The 22,063-nt window shown below is 35.0% G+C and overlaps 1 protein-coding gene across 1 annotated transcript in view; it reads right to left on the bottom strand.

Annotated features, from left to right (window-relative positions):
• The window catches only part of LOC145291808 (transient receptor potential cation channel subfamily A member 1-like), a 198,149-nt gene that overhangs the window by 162,479 nt on the left and 13,607 nt on the right, over positions 1–22,063 (bottom strand). The window contains exon 2 of the mRNA XM_080137720.1: positions 16,444–16,588. Within this exon, the coding sequence (XP_079993846.1) occupies positions 16,444–16,588 (145 nt within the window). The remainder of the gene's footprint in view (positions 1–16,443; positions 16,589–22,063) is intronic.

Below are 22,063 nucleotides of genomic sequence, written 5' to 3'. Positions count from 1 at the left end.
GTGATGTCAGCAATGAAATACTTTCTGATTCCACAGGTTCCTATGAAATAACTTAATTCATTTTGGTTTGCTTATCTTTCAGTCTGGATAAAGCATTTACAGATATCTTGGAACTGAAAATGCTAACAAGATGTTTATTATTTGTTATCAAGATAAAGTGTCACCTATAAAACACATTGCGTAATTTTATTTGCAGCAAAAATTATCACAAATGCTTTTTGTAAACTGTTTTTGACTCCTAGTAGGGGGAGGTAAATATTCATTTTATTGAAATAAAAATTTACAATAAAAATGTGGCACAAGGTCAAAAATGGGGTGGGGGGTTAATGTTAACCTAACTAACATAACGTTAACTTAATTAGATGCTTTCATCAAAATACCAGAATCACTTTGTGGACATCCTAACTAAAACCTGAAAATACAATTATATATACATGATGTGGGGGGTTGGGGATAAAAATCTTATTTACAAAAACGAATGAAAAATTTACAATGAAAAAATGTTGGTTAGTAAAAGTTAGTTGAAGAACAGCATAGTGGCCCATCTTGGCAGACGATTAGCTGTATAGAGTAAGATATCTTGGAACCGAAAATGCAAACAAGATGTTTATTATTTGTGATCAAGATAAAGTGTCACCTATAAAACATCTTCCGTAATTTTATTTGTGGCAAAAATTATCACAAATGCTTCTATTTCTACCTGACTATACTTTCTATTGGCCAATGCCTTAGCTATTGTTTTTTTTTATTAGCTGCCATCGGGAAAGCTATGTAATACGATAAGAAGGCCACAAACAACAATAATATCCGTAGATCGATTTTCGTGTGTAAGGACAGTAAATATTTAATATTATTAAAAAACAGACAGACACTCAGTGGATCATTTTCATATTACAACCTCTTTTCAAAGAGTATTGAGAGGTACATAAACTCGATGAAGTTCTAGCAAAAATGCACTAATTGGATTACCATGCCAAAAAAGCATGTTTTAATATTTGCGGGTGCCGGCATTCTTTTAAAGACTGAAATATTTTCTGCGTCTAGCCGTCAACCATTTTTGTCAAAAATGAATCAATTTTTTGCAAATCAATTTTCACCAATTAATTTTTCGAAAAGATCCTCTGGAAAGGGTAATAGTGTCGCATAGCACGAGTTCATATTGTGAATAATATATCAAGAGATGACGGGGACGTATAACGGATACATGTAATACAGAGGTAACGATGAGGGAGACATTTATAACAGAGTGAGAGATGGGAGAGAATTCATTATTGAAGGGATGTGTATTACTGTTCTTTTACACAGAGAAAGAGGTTCATTACTTATGATGGCGGAGGGGGACACATTACTTGGAAGGGGGTTATACAAAGTTCATATAAGTATGATTAGCACATTACCTTCAATTGTTGAATGACGACACGAAGACAAACAGTTACAAAAATATATGTTGTTCTTTATTTCATTTGACCAGTCGAAATGATGATAACGTCAGGAATTCAAATTCGTTTCTACATGGTTCAATGTTCTTTCCTTCGCTTCCAAAAGACCCGGACTCCAACTCTCTCTCTCTCTCTCTCTCTCTCTCTCTCTCTCTCTGACTAGCAGACTCAGCTGTTCTGCTTCAACAGCTCGACTGCCGACTCTCTGACTAATCTGCTAATCCTCTCCTATTATTGAGAATTCCCTTTTTGCTATGACGTCAGATGTGTGGTTCTAAACGTAATCACTCACGTGGCTCAGCACACGTTCTCCAAACACACTTCTGCAAACAAAGAATTCTCACTAGCCTATTTTTTTCAACCTAACCTATTTTTTCAATATGTTTTTAATTTGTATTGTTCATTCTTTTTTTAGCTGACCTTTTTAATTCAGTTTTCATAAAAGAATGAACAATTAAATTCTTTTTACAATACAAACAATATCTAACTATTTCCAAAACAATAGCTAAATCCTAAAATTCCAATTCTAAATCTATTCTTAACCTTGCTTACAAGGTTCGAATCTCGGCTCATCCTAATCTCATTTTCCACTTATCTAATGTTCTTCTTACTTACATGGAAAGGGGGCAGCCTTTGCTTGTAACAATAACTACTGATGTTTATCTAAGGAATTGCCTAATCCAGTCGGATAATCAGGAAATATACTAAATCTTAACATGAATTCAAATGATACAGTTGAGCGAGTTCGAATTTTCTTCAAACGGAGCTCCTGTAAATAGATCAGAAGAACCAGTTGGGAATTCCAGTTTCCTACACAACTTTAGTTTGGCATATTTTATTAAAAGAAAAACTGCACATGACAATTTATAATTAACACAACAGTTGCAGTATAATTATCGCTATATATATATATATATATATATATATATATATATATATATATATATATATATATATATATATATATATAAATATGTATGTGTGTGTGTGTGTGTGTGTGTACGTGTGTGTGTGTTTGTGTGTATTTACAAAAAGACTTCTGATCCCCCGGGCGCTTCCTGTAACGTTTTCTCTGTAAATAAATACATGTTTTAAATATTCCAATGCTTTATCTCTCTACCTCATTACTTTTGCAGGACATCGCCATCTCATTTCAAGTCTTTCAATAGATTATCAACAAGATCACAAAATATATTTAATGGACACGGAAAACTCGGAAAAAAATGACGAAGTTAAAACAAGCATTTTTTTCAATGTTTTTGGTCACAATATTTATAAAAATTTAATTTTCAAACGAAAGAAGACAGCTTTAGATTTGCAAAAGTTTTAGACGAATTTGCATAATTCTGCAATCCACGAAAAATGTAACACTCTCGATTTTAGTTTCTTACTGTTCGTCAGGAAGAGGTAGAATCATTTGATGAATTTGTTACTAAGATAAAAACACTCAACTAAGAATGTGAGTTCGGTCAACTCTGTGATATGAGAAATTACAGTTACATGCCATGATTCATTGTTTTAAGCCTCCTACGCACAATTCTAATAGGCAGTCTGTGATTGGTTCATTTGTATGAGCCAAGTTAATTACTTGGCGCCTTTTTTGTAATCATTCTTTTTCTTACAGTCTACGATAAAACGCTCGGCAGGAAATACTCATCAAAGGGCGGCTCCGAGAAGAATAACTTATCGAGAATGGAGCCGCCGCAATTTCTTCACGTTATATCATCTAAATGTTTGGTGAAAAAAGGACTTGAAATCTCTACAAGTAGAGACACCTTTAATTGTGCCGAAGATATCCTAATTAGAGGATGGTGTCTTTTGAACATTTTCATAATGTTTATATCTACTAAATATTTGAACTTTTTTCAATTCAATTAGAGTCCCAAGGGACTCAATTTATGCCTAATTAAAGGCACCAGAATTTTTGCCGAGAACACCATGAATTATCATAGATCCTTTCGAAGAAAACGGACTAAAGTTAACTAATGGCTCCCTATTTGGGAGGCAAAACTGACCACCGTTTTGCAAGGATTGTACCAAGACCAATAACTTTTCTTTTGCTGTTATAACTGATAAAACTTTGAGTTTAAAGGTGTTAAGTTTTGAGACATTGTGTTGAACAAAGATGGCGGCGTAGTTCAGATCAGTAACCAAGATGGCGGCGTAGTTCAGAGTAACCAAGATAGCGGCCAAGAATTAAATGCGGTCCGTGACGTAGTAAACGGCGAACTGATTGAATCCCAAATTCGACAATTTTTATGATAATTTGGGGACGTTTTCATTGGTTTTCTAGCACAGCCGTTAGTTACAAAAATGATTGGCGAATCCATTCGTCTCATACCCCCATTAGGAGTCAAAAACATTTTACAAAAGGTATGTTTTTGTAATTTGAGGAATTATTTTTGCCTCAGCCAGGGAGTATTGAGTTTGTGAGATTAATTTCTCACAGTGTCAGCCTGGTACAGGGCCTTATAATAATAGGCAGTAATGACACGTTTACAATAAAAACTGTTAGCTGAATCTGGAAGAGCCATAAAAACGGGACGAACGACCGAATCAACTAAACAAAGATTGGAGGTTTTACAAAAAGGGTCAAAGTTTACAAAAACAACTCAGTAAGAAAGAAGACTATGGAGCAACTAAGAAAACGACCCAAACGCGAGGCATCAAACTCTCTAAACAATAAAATTGATGACAAAGAAATTATGAATTTTTTGTGGAAACTACCCTGCATAGGACGGACCTGCAACGAATGTAATAACAAAATTATTTTGCAAGTAGATGTCTTGCTAAAAGATTAATATATAAAGTGCACCAAGAACACAGCGACCCACCTTCTACTAACGATGATAAATTCGAAACATTTTGGGGTTACATCTCTCACAAATCCTCATCAACGAACAAAACATAAACAAACATTCACAAAATTAATGTGTTATCTGATTATTGGAATGTAAATCTACAAGCTAATGGGGCGAACATAGAATTTAAAAATAGATTCAGGCAGTCAAGTAAACATTCTTCCCACAAAAGATTATAACAGATTACAAATATGTCCAAATTTAAAATTAAATGTCATAACATTATCTGTCTATAACAACACAGCAACACTAATCCAAGATAAGTGCATTGCCCAAATAACAAGAAATAATTTGATGCACCATGTCATGATTATTGTAGTACATATAAATCCATCACCTATACTTAGACTGAAAGCCTTTATCAATCTGAATCTCATGAAAAACTAAACAAGATTAACACAAGCAAGTTTGATTTTCTCTCGGAATTCCAAGACTGTTATGGAGTACATTACCCGCTACCTATTACATTACAATGGACCAGGAAATCAAACCGGACATAAACCCTTAACAGAATATCCCATTTTTATTAAAAGAAAAAAAAACTAGGAGAAGAACTTGAAAGAATGTTAGAATTATATTTCATTACATCAGTATATGATGGGTTTCATCACTAATGGTAGTAGAAAAGCCCAATGGCTCCCTTCATATATGCCTTGATCCACGAAATCTCAACAAGTCCATAAAAAGAGAGCACTATAGACTACAACCAACATCGGATAAAATAAACGAAATGGCTACGTCAAAGTTTTTTTTTTACCAAGGTTGATGCATCCACTGCATTGTGGCAAATAAATGTTGACGAAGAAAGTTCGAAGCTTCTCATCTTCAAGTAACCCTGTATGCAATTCAGATTCAAACGTATTCTATATGGCATACATAGTGCATGTGAAATATATCATGCGAAAATAGCACCAATGATTGAACACATTGAAGGATGCCAAAACTCATAAGATGTTAAAATCATTTAAACTTCAAAACTTTTACAAAATAAAATTAATGAAGTTAAAGAAAACCAGCCGTGAAACTAAATAATCAAAATGCCAATTTAAAATGACTGAATTGACATTTCTATGATAACAAAATATCCAGTCGTAGTGTTGAAGCTGATGATAAAAAAATTGCAAAGCTATTATGAACATGCCAGATCCAACAAAAAACAAAAAACAAAACAGAACTTGAGCATTTTGTAAGCACGATAAATTATTTATGAAAATCCATTCCTAATTTGTCAAATATCTAGCCGCTCTTTTACATCTACAAGTTACTATTGCCTCTTTGAATTCGAAATACTGTCGATAGTATTTACCTGTGAACATTTTCATGAATTCTGATATGGACAACACTTTCTAATTAATAATAATCACAAACCTCCCAAACCATTGTCACAAAACCATCGTCACAAAACCATTGTCACAAAACCATTGTCACAAAACCATTGTCACAAAACCATTGTCACAAAACCGCACCAGAGTACAACGTTTCTTAATGCGTCTACAGAAGTTATAATTTTGAAATGGAATGCACTCAAGGAAAACTAATGTACATTGTTGACACACTCAGCGGCACAGAAGCACACTATACCAGAAATCTCTGACAAAGAAATTAAATACTTTGTGCACTCTGTAATGTCTTCAATACTAATATTAAAATGTCAGCAATTTGTTGCACCGACCAATATGCAAGCAGAAATACGTAGGATTTTGCATCAGGCACATCTGAGAATTAAAAAAAAACTAAATCCAATATCAAGCAGGCTTAATTTTGGTCGAACATGAACAAAAAAATAGAAGATATGATTTCAGAAGAAAAAAAAAACTATGATTCATGTCAGTGTTATAGGAATCAACAAGGTTCAGAGCCGCCTGCTAAAACGGCCCAACTTTGGCATCAGATTAGCAGCGACGTCTTCAGACTACGGAGGAAAGATTATTTAATGTTAGTGGATTATTGCTCGAATTTTTTTTTAATTCATTCAACTTATCGACACAACTGCACAAACAGTGATACGTCGAACAAAGCGCATTTTCTCTACGCACGGAATACTTAAATTAGTGATCTCTGATAATCGTCCCAATTTAAGTCCCATGAAAACAAAATGGGACTTTTACCGTGTAATAAACAGGCCACAACATCCGCAATCTAATGACCTAATGGAGTGGACAATTCAAACAATGAAAAGAAAAAGTTGCATAAATGCTTTCAAAACGGAGATGATCCACATTGTACACTGTGTACAACAACTGGCAAATACGACTCTCCTTTTCCAGCAGCCAAAATTATGAACCGAAACAAATACTCGCAAACCATCCTCAAGTAAAGCGAAACAGCATAACACCAACCAGCGAAAGATAGTCCACTAAAGATTGGGGATCATGTCTGAGTACATAATGGAAAAACTTGGTCCAGGATAGGCAAAGTGATAGAGCATTGCTCTCAACAAAGGTCATACTTGGTGCTAATGGACAATGGTAATAGAATATGTCGAATTTACTGCCAGTACCTTCTTCAAAAATATCATCATCACACCGTTACATATATTATATTCAGTTCACCCAAGCAATTTCATCAACCAAATTCAGGGGCATTATATCTAACAACCCCACAAATAGGAGTTAGACCAAGATCAGCACAACTAGTACGTCCACCAAGATGGATGCAAGATTACACACACTAAAGAGAATTTGCATCTTCAATATCGAAGGACTTGGGAGGAAGGATGTTATATATAGATTTTCAATGGACTCATTTCGGATTTATCCTGTTCTGGATTTTACCGTCTTTCTCATTGGATTATTATCATATCCTTTTTCTCCCTTTTTCCCATTTCCTGCTTTCTTAATCTCATTGAATTCCTATAAACTGTCACTAACTGATAAATAGCTTTTTTAATGCAAGTATGATTAATTTCATATTTGTAGCTATCTTTAATGCATTAGCCTTCAAAATTTATTGTATATCTTGCAAACATATTACCTCTGATGAAAAGTATTGCATTCTTTGAAACTCCATGAAATAAGGGGTTTCTTGTTTATTTGTACTCCTTGGAGGACAATTAAAATTTTGTATACCTTCCTTAAAGTTTTTTTTTTTGAGAACCTGAATAAATTTTCAACAACAAGATATATATATATATATATATATATATATATATATATATATATATATATATATATATATATATATAGTAAGTTATAAAATATATATGGCGATTAAGCTACACTGAATATTCCGCGTGGATGAAACGCGGAATATTCAGTGTAGCTTAATCGCCATATATATTTTATAACTTACTAACTAGCTCTACCTACGTATTGAGCACTTTTGAAGTAAATACTTAAAGTTTACGCATAAATTTATACTTTCGTATATTAATTTTATGTGAGTAAATGAAGTAGTTATATATATATATATATATATATATATATATATATATATATATATATATATACTTGTTTATTGTTATATAAACATGCTCACATCCCGCTGCTACAAACAGCCACTTGTTTCAATCAAACAACAGATATCATCAGGCAGCGACTTGACTATTCAAATGTTCAATGAATAATGGATTTTTATTTTAGGTAGGAACTCTTTAAAAGTTGGAGTTAAAAAACCTTAAAACACAACTCCAACTTTTAAAGAGTTCCTACCTAAAATAAAAATTCATTATTCATTGAACATCTGAATAGTCAAGTCGCTGCCTGATGATATCTGTTGTTTGATTGAAACAAGTGGCTGTTTGTAGCAGCGGATGTGAGCATGTTTATATAACAATAAACAAGTATTATCAGCTCTTTTTATTGAGCACTATCTAACAACCTCGTTGAATTCATTAGTCCATTACTTTTGAATAAAAAAACCCGAGTATATATATATATATATATATATATATATATATATATATATATATATATATGTGTGTGTGTGTGTGTGTGTGTGTGTGTGTGTGTATGTGTGTGTGCGTGTCTGTGTATGTGTGTGTGCGTGCGTGCGTGCGTGTTTACAAAAAGACATTTGTTGCGGACTTGCTATCAGTACCCTCTGGTCTCCCGGGCGCTTTCTTTAATGTCTTCTCCATGAATAAACCTATGTTTCAAATACCCTATTTATCTATTTACCTCATTGCTCTTACAGGAGATTGCCATCTTGTCTCAAGTCTCTTAATAAAGATTATCTTCCTACACGATAAGATCGTATTATTTATCAATATGTCAGTCGCAAACAATATGATCTAATAACTACATATAAACGAAAATAAAACAATAATAATTGTTAAAATGTGTTGATTGTTGAAAGGTATATCCTTACAATACACGTAAGTTCGTGCCAATTAAGTTTATGTATCTTAGTGTGGTCTCCTGTAAGTTTGAGACAACCAAATAAATAAAGTGAGGTTAAATGTGAGAAAAAATCAGTAACAAAAAAGAAAGAAATACGACGTTGTAAAATTAAATCGGGAGAATAAAAAATGATGGTCGTTAATTGGCAAAGCTTAGCTTGTATTCATAACACAAATAAAGTTATGGTCAATTTGTATTATTGAAAACATTGAATATCTGTTATTAAAAGAAAATATATCAAAAAATTGTGTAAAAAGAAAAATATAAAAAAAGAACAATAAAAGTGGAGAACATCAATTAGCACTGATAAAGGTCATAAACTTAATGCGTCTGTGTCAAAGGATTTCTTTTTGTTTTTTGTTTTTGCCTGAAACGGTTATTAAATGATTGGCGAATCTAAAAATGCAGGCTGTACTTATTGAGTTCACCGCGTTAGTAAAAAACATATCAGAGCTCTCTCACTGCCTCTCTCTCTCTCTCTCTCCTCTCTCTCTTTCTCTATCTATCTATTTTTTATTTATTTATTTATTTATTTTTTACACAGTGATCACCACTTATCAAGGCCCGGAAGCCACTCAGGGATAAGGGTTATTGCAAGTACATTACGTTAGTGTGGAGATTTGATGAAGTGTTTAATTAAGGGGGCGGTTCATTAGGAATTTGTTAACATTGGACTTGAAGACATCCAAGTTGTAGTCCGGAGGGAAGCAGGCAGACGGAACAGAGTTCCACAGGCGTGCAGTTCTAAGAAAGAAGCTTTGTTCATGGAATCCGCGTTTTGATTTAGGCACAGATATAGAGTGGGGGAAAGTTTTCACAGTGGATTCAGCTAGACGGGTGTTTTTCGTGAAATATTGGCGAGGGGGGACCAGAGATTAGAGTTCAGACGAGAACCTGTCATGAAAATAACGATAAAACAAGGATAGACTCGCAACGTCTCTTCTGTGGGAGAGAGGTTGCAGGGTAGAGAAAAGGGCATCCCCACTAAGCCACGAAGTCTATTTTGTACTCTGTCAAGGCATGATAGGCTGTTTTTGACCGCTCCTGCCCAGATATGGCAACAGTATTCCATCCTTGGACGTACTTGGCTTTTATATAGATAGAGAATTGCATCAGTAGTGAGATATCTTCTGGAGCGGTAGAAGGATCCCACCATCTTTCCAGCGACCTTGGCAACAGACTTGATGTACGTGTTCCATTTCAGATCAGGAGTAAAGGTCAAACCCAGAAGCTTGTCAAAACACGGGGCCTCACCCAGACGAGAGCCATCCATCACAATTGATGCCAGCTGGGGATCAGAGCGTTGATGATGTAAGGATAGGAGTTTGGTTTTGGATGCATTAAAGGTAACCAGCCACATCTTCCCCCACTGAACCACGCGCTCGAGATCAGAGGAGAGAGAATCAGAGAGAACTTTGTCATTTACAGCCTTTGATGTGTTGCTGTAGATGGTCGTGTCATCAGCATAGATGTCAACGAATGATTTAAGTATGTGTTTAGGGAGGTCATTGATGTAGATCAGGAAGAGAGTTGGGCCCAGGATTGACCCCTGAGGGACTCCAGCATTTATATTGCAGGCCTCCGATTTTTGTCCATCTACCACTACTCTTATGAGCCTATCGGAGAGAAATGATTTAATGATTGAGAAAACATTTCCAGTTATACCGTAGCTGGAAATCTTGTGAAGTAGACCCTTATGCCATACCTTGTCGAAGGCCTTTGATATGTCAAGAGCAATTGCCCTAGAAAGGAAGCCTTTGTCAAGAGATTCACTAACCCTGTGGGATATAACCGTCAGCACATCTGCGGTAGATCTTGCAGAGCGGAAACCATATTGTGTGTCACTAAGAAGGTTATTCCTGCTGAGGTGGTTGACTATTTCTCTATTTAATATGGATTCCAGCAACTTACTCATAACACACAGGAGACTTATTGGTCTGTACTGAGAGGGAGATGACATCACCTGAATTCTTAAATACAGGGCAAACTGAAGAGGTCTTCCAGGGAGTCGGAAAGCACTTCTCCTTAAGGCAGCGCTTAAATAGTTTCATAAGTATGGGAGCAAGTTCTGGTTGAAGCTTTTTTAACACTATAATTGGGATGCCATCAGGGCCAGTTGCTTTACTGGAATCTAGGTTCTTGATTAGCTTGGCGACCTCAAGGACGGATATTTGTATGTTACTTAGCTTGTTCTGTGTCAGGAAATATGGGGAGTTGATGGCCTTCGTCGCATAGGGTAGAATTAGCTGCAAAGTTCTTTGCAAATAGTTTGGCTTTGTCTGATGCTGACGAGATGACCTCTGGTCCATTGATAATGGTTGGGATAGAACGCACACTTCTGTTCAGGATCCTATTTGTTATTTGCCAAAACTGGTGGGATCCAAGCCGCTGATCAGCTACCTTGGATTTAACAGACTGGGCATATAGCTCTCTTGCATTTTTTACTACTCTTTTACAGTGGTTGCTGGCAGACCTGAAAGCAGCTTTAGTCTCAGTGCATCTATTACGTTGGTAGCTATGGAAAAAGTGATTTCTGTGCGCGATAGCAGCAGCACATTCTGGGGAGAACCATGGCTGGCTGTTAGGTTTTTGTTGGAATTTTTTAGATGGTATGAATTGGTCTATGCCTACAATTTACCATTCGGTCAGATCTGATACTATAGAGGAAAGATCCTTTTTAAACATGGAGTGCAGAGGTAAATCAGATATGAATGTACGGAAGCTATCCCAGTCAGCCATAGAATATCGGTATACAGTACGGTGGAGGGGTACGTCTGGGGGCTTCTTACATCTCTCTCTCTCTCTCTCTCTCTCTCTCTCTCTCTCTCTCTCTCTCTCTCTCTCACTCACACACACACACACACACACACACACTTATATATAGTATTTAAGCAGCGTTCTTTCATTTAAACAAAGTTGTTATATATATCGCACAAACTCAAGTCTTTCGTACAAATATATCTCTTTCTCTCATAGAAACACGCACAAATCTCTCTTTCTCTATCTCTCTCTCTCTTTCTCTCATGCTCTTTCTTTCTTTTGCTGGTGATAGGTGTCAGCAAGACAAGCTGTAACAAAAACGACAAGTCTATGTTATCTACTAATAAGAACAAAATAATAATAAAGCAATAAGAACATAAAATTATGTGAATGAAATACAAACGTTTTAATTATTTATGATAAGTAACAAAGTATAAACAAATACCGGCTGTATTAACAGGTTATATGTGCCGGAATAAAAAAAAACAATGCACGATAAAAACGACGAATTTGTTTTACAACCAATGCGAAACCTTAATAAAAACACTACAACAGACTTCTCTTTGTATTAACGACATGGGATGAATTGATCTACAGCGTTATTATCACATTTTATCCTGTTACAAATCTCATTGTAAAAATAACTAATCTTCTTTCGCCATCTCGAGTTTATTGTCTTTCACACTCAACTCATTTACTTAGCAAATCGAATCGCGTTTAGAGTTGTAATTTTTATTCAAGCATTATCTGGTTTAAATTACCAATCCTACTGTGTCTCACGTCCGACTCTCATAATATATTCCTTTGAATCAAGTTCCACTATCAGAGGATTAGTTACGCATATAAGATCACATACGCATTTATTCATGGTCACCCAACGTTAAAAATCATTAGCGATTTATTATTGAGTGTCATATATATTCCCATAATTTACTATATATATATATATATATATATATATATATATATATATATATATATATATATATATATATATATATATATATTTAGCCGTGGTGAAAAAAAACGGACTAGAGTGCTCAATGTGTAGCCAGAGCAGTATATAGGAAATTTATTACTGTGAGTCCAGAATGAGTTTACATATTGCTTCAGCTAGAGGAAGATCCTCAAAGGGAGGAAATATCCATCTATGAATTCTGACGATGCTAGTTGGATATTTCCTCCCTTTGAGGATCTTCACAGTAATAAATTTCCTATATATATATATATATATAAAATAAAAATAAAAATTACAATAAGTTTACCAAGGTAATCAAAATGGTAAACTGAAAATATATTATGAATATTAAAGAGTTAATATTTACAAGTAAAATAAACTCAGTCAGATGTAAAAGCTCAATAAAACCGAAAAGGAAATAGAGCTTATAATATGAACAAATGATTAATAAAACATGTTAAAAGACATCTTGAAAAATAGTTAAAAACATATTTAATTTTAAAAAAGGAAGCACAAGATAAGTGGATAGTCCTTAATCCGCGGAGTTTCGAAGAAATACTCTCCTTCTCATCAGAGGGCAGGAATTAGCAAAATGCAGGATCGGATTTTGCATATAAAAGTATTTAATGAAACTACAAGTAAGTCACAAATTCGACCGTTTTGGATTTTACCATTTTTGGATTTTTACCCTTCACCGGACTATCCATTCATGTGAAATCTTTTTATCAGTTTTCTTTTGCCTCCTGTTACCCTTACCTCACCCTTTTTTTTTAACCAAGTAAGATCTGTGACTTACTTGTAGTTTCATTAAATACTTTTATATGCAAAATCCGATCCGGCATTTTGCTAATTCCTGCCCTCTGATGAGAAGAGAGTATTTCTTCGAAACTCCGCGGATTAAGGACTATCCACTTATCTTGTGCTTCCTTTTTTAAAATTAAATATGTTTTTAACTCTTTTTCAAGATGTCTTTTAACATGTTTTATTAATCATTTGTTCATATATATATATACATATATATATATATATATACATGATTGCGTAAGCATAAAATACTAGCGTTTGTAGGTATAAAAACTTTATTGATGTTTATTGGACAATATGCGGTAGTTATAAACCCCTTTTAGTGAAATTAAAGTTGAGCCTTATTTGTGAATTGAGAATAAGGTTGCGTATTAGCGGCGTGCATCATTTAAAAACTTCCTGTTTGTTAGAATACTTTCATCGCTGTCTGATTTATGACAATCCTGCTTGCGTGGCTTCATAAGTAACTTTATTCACTTTCATTTAAATGCTAATTCTTGATAGTCGCGTGGAAAAATGCTAGTTTTCAAAGCCAAGATTGGTTTAATTGACTGAGTTTGAGTCCCACGACAAGCAGTAATTATGACTTGCTGCACTGATGATTGCGTATACATCAAATACTAGTATCTGTAGCTATAAAACTTATTAACATTTATTGAAAAATATTATGCATATAGGGAATCAAACAACAATTAATTATCAACAATTAAATCATTGAAAGCAATGCTTAATTGCTATTAAGACCCATATTGACATTAATTTCTACCCCCCCCCCACTGACAGGGTACGTTTTTCAAACGAAAGACTTAAACAAATTCACCATCAGGATTTACCAGTGAACTCGATTCTTCGATTTGTTTTCATTTCATAAATTGCCATGATTTGAATGGATTTTAATGGTCTTGTAAATGCTAAAATATCAATCCACATCAACGAAACCTTGGCACGTCTCTAAAATATGTAACATTAAATTAAAAAATATATTATTTTATTACCGTTTTATCTGCTTAGTTACGTATGTTTCTGTTACCGAATCGTAACTACAATCCAGCAACTTCATCAGACTTTAACAGGTGGTTACATAATATTGGAAAAACGATATTGGAGGAGGAGGAGGAGGAGGAGGAGGAAGAAGAAGAAGAAGAAGAAGAAGAAGAAGGGAAAAAAGGGGGAGTTTTAATTCTGATTTGACAACATTTAAGTTTTAAGATTTAATAATTAAATAAACATTGAAAAGAGGTGAAGTGTAGTTTAAAAACTTCAGCCATACACGGATTAGAGTAGAGTAGAGTAGAGTAGAGAGAGAGAGAGAGAGAGAGAGAGAGAGAGAGAGAGAGAGAGAGAGAGAGAGAGAGAGAGACAGACAGACAGACAGACAGACAGACAGACAGAGACAGAGACAGAGAGAGACAGAGACAGAGACAGAGACAGACAGACAGAGAGGAAGAGGGTAGAAAAGAAGAAAGGAGCGAAGGGGTGTAAGATGCGTAAGACTTTGGAGACGGGGGTAGGGAGAGAAAAATAGAAAGATAAGGGTTGAATGGAAAAGGGAAGTGCAAGCAGACAAGTTGACTGTCGGGCTGTTGCTGTGTCATATAGAATTTGACACGTTAAAGATTTATGCGGATGGGAGCATTGTTCGCAGTAACTAAGATGCGTCCTCTTAAAGTAAGCTAAGTTACATCCAATGGAAGTGACTTACCTATTTAAATGCATTTGATATAAAAGGTTTATATTGCTCTGCAATAGTATCGAGCACTTTCTTCAGTTTTTTACTAATTACCATTACAAGATAGGCAAAAATACCTCTAGAGCTCTTTCAACTATCATCTTGTAAGGAGAAAATCGATAGCATACTATGAAAAATAATATTATTGACAAAAATAATTAGTAGTGGGAGTGCCAAAAGACCATTAAAATAAACAATTTAGTTAGATATACGTGTATAAGACGATTAAAATAGAACTACGTGGGAGAAAAAAAGCAAACAATCAATAAAACATATATATATATATATATATATATATATATATATATATATATATATATATATATATATATAATTTACAAAAAGAATGAAAAAAGTACTTAATTGAGCGAAATACCTGAAAAGACAAGAGGTTGAAAATGTCCCTTATGTATAAAAAGAATATATTCCGAAAACGTGTAAAATTGTTATCAAACAAATACATTTGAATTTGATCAACAGTAAGCAGAAATGAATTTTGTCTTGAAAAATAGAAAAAATAAAATGAAATAATGTGAATTTAAGAATATACGTTAGCCTCTGTGTTTTCACTTCCGGATATTTGGATAGTGATGTTTCTTTGAGAGAAGGAAAATATCACGTAAGCAGAATCCTGAATACCGAAGTAAAATAAAACAGATTGAGGATTTATTTGTTAATAGTGTTACAGATGATATGACCATTGGCATCAAGTCAACTGTGGTCTCAAAATAACCAACAAGCTATCTTAAGTCCTGTTTAAAAAAAATCGAAGGTCTCATGTGTCAATCTGGGAGAATTGTACACGGTTGTAAAATGTTATACATCGTTCAAACAATAATGAATATACAAAAGTGTGTGTCTGCTTGCTTATCCGCTATATCTCCAGAAATCATCAACCATAGCTCATTAAGCGTAACATGCATATAGTATATGCAAAAGGCAGTCGTACGGATTATGTATATTTGTATAAGTGTAAATGTAATTGAAATGTAAAAATAGGATCCATGAAAAAACTTAAATTAAAAGAATTAATGAAACAAGTTAGGATGAGCTCGATGGAGATTGTGTCTCTCCAATGATAACGGCCATTTTGTCAACTATCCATTTGACACCAAAATAAACGTTTACACCGAAGATGGTTGAAGGAAGACTTAAAAGCGACGACGATTGAATGAAAACTTGAGTCGTGACAGTTGTGGTCCACATGACGAATTCAGCTATAATGTACCATGTTTTTTAGGGTTGGTTTTACATAAACTTCCTTATCGCCAGTTTTATCCGGCCTTAAGTTGAAGACGTCGCATTACGAAATCGTTAACTATATATGAAAGAACTTTAGCGATATGCATATATACAGATCTGGAATCCACAAAAGAGTTGTACATACGAGTCTTACACTTGTTTCATTCAGACGTTTTTATAATTGTGAGTTTAAATATTATTATGTTTTTTACTAAAACAGAGTTAATTTAATGTTTTTTTGATATTTATTATTATTTGTAATCGATTGTACTAAAAAATTGGTATATTTCCGATGTAACAAAATATTTACCTTTAGTATGTATAAAGGATGATCTGACATGAGACATAACCCAGATGATGGAAAGACTGGTTTCATTTGTATTGAATTCAATGATCCCAATTCATTTTGATGTGAATGGTTCCGTTTGTCATAATGTAAAACTTTGTTTGGCAATCTGAAAGATAATAATAATAATAATAATAATAATAATAATAATAATAATAATAATAATAATAATAATAATAATAATAATAATCTACCAAAAGATGCGGATGGCAGTAAAAAAAAAACATAGCTATAGAATGGATTGATATAAAAACCCAACGGCTCAGTATCTCAACATAAACATTTTAATATTTTTCAAATTTACCGGACAGCGCATGGGCACATATCCCGCTAGTATATATATATATATATATATATATATATATATATATATATATATATATATAAATGAAATAAAACCATTACGTGTTTAGTTAATAATTTCATAATTATGGCCGGATAAAAATGCATTAAATATATTAATATCTAATTAATATTTCGCAAAATTACTATCTTTACATCGAAAAGAATGAAAATATAGAGACTGAAACTGACAGTTGGTGAACAACACCTGACAGGAATAAGAATACAGAGAGGCACTTTTCAAAGAGACGCACACTACTTTTTATCATATCCATGATGCTACTTAACAATATGCTATGCTGGATACAAAGTTACAAGTACAGAGGAAAAAACTCATAATCTCTACGGGTTTGCAAAAAAAAAATAAAAATAATAATAATAAAATAAATAAATAAAAAATAAGCATATATAATCACTAATTAACATAGGAATTTTTAGTCATAATATAGGAATATAATTCGAAATGGAAAAATGTCAACTACTTCAATTCAAAACAACAGTCGGAATAGAATTGCTTACTCGAGAGATGATGATGTAATTGGAAACAGACATCATCAAATCAAAAGAGATGGTTAGGAAGGAATACCAGCGAAGAACATATTTGTCACATATGAACCGGTAAATCTCGGTCCTATTTGAGGGCTGTTGATATTGTGCAGAAACGTATATGTAATTTGATTGGCCTCATACTTTCTTACTCTCTGCAACCTCTTTTTTCTTTCTCTCTCATAGACGTGATGTTGCTAATCTCAACATTTTTTTTATAAATACACTTATGGCAATTGTTCTTCAAAATTGTCTTATCTATTCCTTTCTTCCTTTGTTCTAACTTGTTAGCGGTGTCCATTAATTCGTTGCTTTGATACGTCATTGCAATACAACTTCCTCTTCTAGTACTTTCTTTAAAAAAAACTCCAGGCTTGTGGAACTCTCTTCCTGATGACTGCTTTCCCAAATACATAAACCCGTGGACATCTCAAAACTGAAGTCAATAGAATTTTCCTAATCACATTTCGTTTCTGTTAGATCCTTACATCAAGTGGCTTCACGTCTTGTCCGGAACGATTTCCATAAAAAAATGCTTCTCGATACTAAATTATATTATGAATTAATGCTTTGGCGGTATATTACTAGTTAGTCTAAACTGGACAAAAGAATTACTCAAAATCAAAACCCGGAAACTAATGACCATGCACCTAAAATAATATTGATCGACTTTATGTAAAAAAAAAAGAAATAAGGCGGAAGCAGATTCGTAAATATTGCAGATTATGTGTGTGATACTATAAAGAACTGGAAAATATATAACGCAAAATAGAGAGAGAGGTCCAAACAAACAGACTGAACAGAAAAGTCAGTGAGCGTTTATTTATCTCCCTTCACGACGAGAAACAAACAGCTGGGACACTACAAAAAATCAGTTTGGTAGTATGATAGCACTAGACTGACACATATATTGCATAAGAAACTGTCAGATAGGATGTTACTAATGCATGTATTATCACTTGTTCAATGTGGCTTTTTTGAAACTGTCAAATTTTTCCTGTGGTACTCCACAACTTGTAGTAAGCAGCTTCTTTGCTCTGGGTCACTTGTGATCTGAGTTGCAAAGTCAATCATTAGTTTCACACCTCTCTCAGCCACATCATTGGTCACTTTCACTGACCTCACAAACTTCTGTGCATTCCTGTAGCTGTCATTGTCTTCCCAGGTGTCAGCAGGAGTAGTGAGCCAGTCACATTTCACTCGAAGAGCATCAAACAGAAAGTGAGACTCTGGCCCTACCAGGTCTGTGAGAACTGTAGCTGCATTGATGACAGGAAACACTGGCTTGCCTTTCCTGTAACTCTCAGGTTTCTCTGTTTCTGACAGCTTTACTGCGAGCTTCTCTTTTGCAGACTTAGTCATGCTGGCATGTGAACTGAACAAGGTGAATGGCACCAGTTCCTGGGTCAGATACCAGCGGTGGTTGTTCATTTTCTTGAGAACAGAGGTTGCCAGTTCATAGTCATACTGCTTGTATTGCAGCATGTTCTTCATAAGCTGGAGGTCATGGATAGGTGCATCAGCTGCAGATGTGGTGGTCACCTAGTGGCTGGTGTAGAATAAGGCCAGGAACTTGTTCATCCTCTCCAGCTGAAGATAGTGTCCGTGTTGTATTTTAGTTCCTTGGAAAACATGAGCATCTTCATACAGTAAATGTTCCTGGCCATCCAGCGGGCTTGGTGAATGGCACCTGGCTTGGCCTAGTGGATACCTCGTGGAGGTTCCTCACAAGCAGGATCAGGCACAGCTCTGTCACCTCTCTGTAATCTGCCCTCAGACTTGCTTCCTCAAGGAAATTGCATAAGACTGCAATTGTGCTTGTCTTCTTCTGTTTCAAGTCTTGTTCAACTAGGCCCAGAACTCTTGGGCAGTCTTTAACCAACTTGTCCCACTTCTCTTTCACATTGCTGAACATTGGGTTATCAGGACTCTTGACCTTGCTGAACACAGCCTCCCATACACTTCTAATTATTACCTCTGATATGTGATGGCGACAAGCGAAGTAGAATAGCTTTTTGCCTAGTTTTTCTTCAATAAGCTTCGCTGCACCCTTGTTGATGCCACTGTTGCTTGCTGTGGTATCAAATACCAAGCCTACAATGTTGTCTGTGAGACCCCATGCTTCTATCAGTTCCAATATAGCATTACACTGTTGGATTCCTGTGGAACTTTCTATGAAGGGCACACCAGGCAGCTTCCCTTCTTCATACTGTGGAGTACCAGAGACGAGCACTGCAAGACTTTCCACTGGGTATCTTTCACCAAGAACATCCCGTAGAAGTTTTCCATCCCAGTGTAGTGTGCAGTAATCTGGCGGACTTTCCTTGAAGTTATTCATGTAACTTTGGCACAAGTTATGACGAGTGTTTATCCTATTTCGTCTTGTAGTAGAGGCTGATATAACAAAGTCATCAAGATCTGCGCCTCCTGCCTTCAACACTGCAGACACCATGGCTGTAGTCTGGTTGTCAGAGAGTGACAACCGATCTGCAGTGCTAAAAATCTCTTCACTGGTCATAACTGAGTGTGGAAAGTGTAAGGTTATCGTACTCGGTTTTGATGAACGGCTTGGTGTTGTCTCAGTGTATTCTGAACCCTCACTAGTACCAGAGCCTTGACTGTCTTCATCACTTGAAATTTTCCCAACTTCTGCTGCTGCAGCAATCACTGATGATAACATTCTCTCTTCTCTTTCTTCTCGGAAGCTTTTCTCTCTAGACTTCTTCTCAAACACCTTATCATGACTTGACATGTGTGCCAGGCGAGTGATCTGTTGGTCCAAGTAGAAATTGACGTCCTCTTCCTTGGTCTCCTTTGTGAGCAGCCTGTTGCTTCTTATCTCCTCCACAACATCCTTTGCTCCAATATCAAATAACTTGTCTAAGTCCTTCAGAAAGTTAGCTCGTTTCTCTTCCTCTGGTTTGTTATTTTTTCCCTTGTTTTTAACAATTTTCCTGTACTTTTCATGGAGGATCATGAAACGGTTGACTGCATTTGGTCTAGTCAGTGTTTTAATCCTTGCCATATTCCAGAATGACAAAACGACATCCACTGTATCATGGGCTAAAGACCTATTGTCACTGTTGGGATTATCATTCCTCAAATGCAGGAAATACTGGAACACCTGGCGATTAGTAGGAAGTTGAGAACCCCTGATGCTGGAGCTGGGTTGCCCAATGAGATACACATCACTGAATGACCTTGTGGCAGGAGTTGCCACCTTTCTTCTCTTTTCAGTTGGTTCATCCCGTTCACTTGTATCGCTGACCACTTTCCCACAGCGTAGTTGTCTTCCAGATGCCATGCTGTCAGCAGTTCACAAATCTTAACAAATCTTAACTTACAATCTGAAATGAAGAGATAAAACATACTTAGTGATAATAAATTATATACATGCATTAAGAGTAACATTTTTGAGATAAAGTTATATTTATATGATGGCATCCTTTCCAAGCATAAAAAATATATATGTTTGTGCATTAAAATTAATTAAAATTAACACATGTGTCCATGTGTTTACTACCATATGCAGGAAAATTTTATTAGCTTTCATTTGGTACCACTTTCAATGCTATAGCATCAACCTCTGGAAAGCTACAACGAAAATAAGGACATAATATCCCAAATTTTGCAGCGTCTTTGAAAAACGTCAACAATAAAATTACATGGCTCTTGAGGCAGGCATAGCCAAGGTCCAAGATCACAATAACTGGTGTATTTAGCTAATTTAGACCTTGGAGAATGGGAATAATATCAGTTTCCATATGTTTGAAGAAAAAGGTCAATTTTGAAGAGGTCTAATATATATATATATTGCTAATCGAGCCAGAGATGGCTCGTGTTGTCGAGTTCGAATCTGTCGACTGGTGTTAATCGTGACACCCTACACTGAAGATTCACGAAAGGATAAAACACTAGTGTCTGTAGGTATTTAATTATTATAGTAAAAAGTAATTATGACAGCCCCTTTAAGGAACTCGTTTCTTATCGTTGATCACTTTCAGTTGAATTAAGTCAGTCAATTTAGCTCTTATGCAGAGACCATCGTATAGCAATTAGATCGCTGTCTGACTTACGTAAAGAACATTTAAAATTAAAATGTTTAAATTCAACGTTATTTCACGCAGTTAATGGTAGCCGAATGGATACGGTCTTTGCTAATCGAGCCAGAAATGGCTCGTGTTGCCAAGTTCGAATCTGTCGACTGGTGTTAATCGTGACACCCTGCACTGAAGATTTCAGAAAGGATGAAACACTAGTGTCAGTAGGTATTTAATTATTATAGTAAAAAAATAATTATATATATATGTGTGTGTGTGTGTGTGTGTGTGTGTGAAGTAAATCACTTTTGTATATAGTTAATGATTCCGTGATACGTCTTCAATATAAGGCCGGATGAAAATAGCGATGTGGAAGTTGATGTGAAAATCAACCAACCACACCTGATTGATAAAGACATGCCACTTTTTAACCGATTTCGTCACGAAAGATTTACTATCAGTTAGATTTTTGTCTTCAAATAACACAAATATGCGCTGATATGCCGCATAACAAATAACCGAAACGAATGTACAGAATGATGTTGATTATTATGTTGATATTACTGATGTAAAGGAAACCTCACATCTTTAATCACACACACACACACGCACACACACACACACACACAACAATGCATGTAACATTAAATAAAATC

The sequence above is a fragment of the Euprymna scolopes genome, chromosome 2, assembly GCF_053919585.1.
Source record: "Euprymna scolopes isolate OS-2025 chromosome 2, ASM5391958v1, whole genome shotgun sequence".
Lineage (NCBI taxonomy): Eukaryota > Metazoa > Mollusca > Cephalopoda > Sepiida > Sepiolidae > Euprymna > Euprymna scolopes.
Note: the sequence above shows the minus strand (reverse complement) of the source record. Positions and strands in the feature narration are given on the sequence as shown.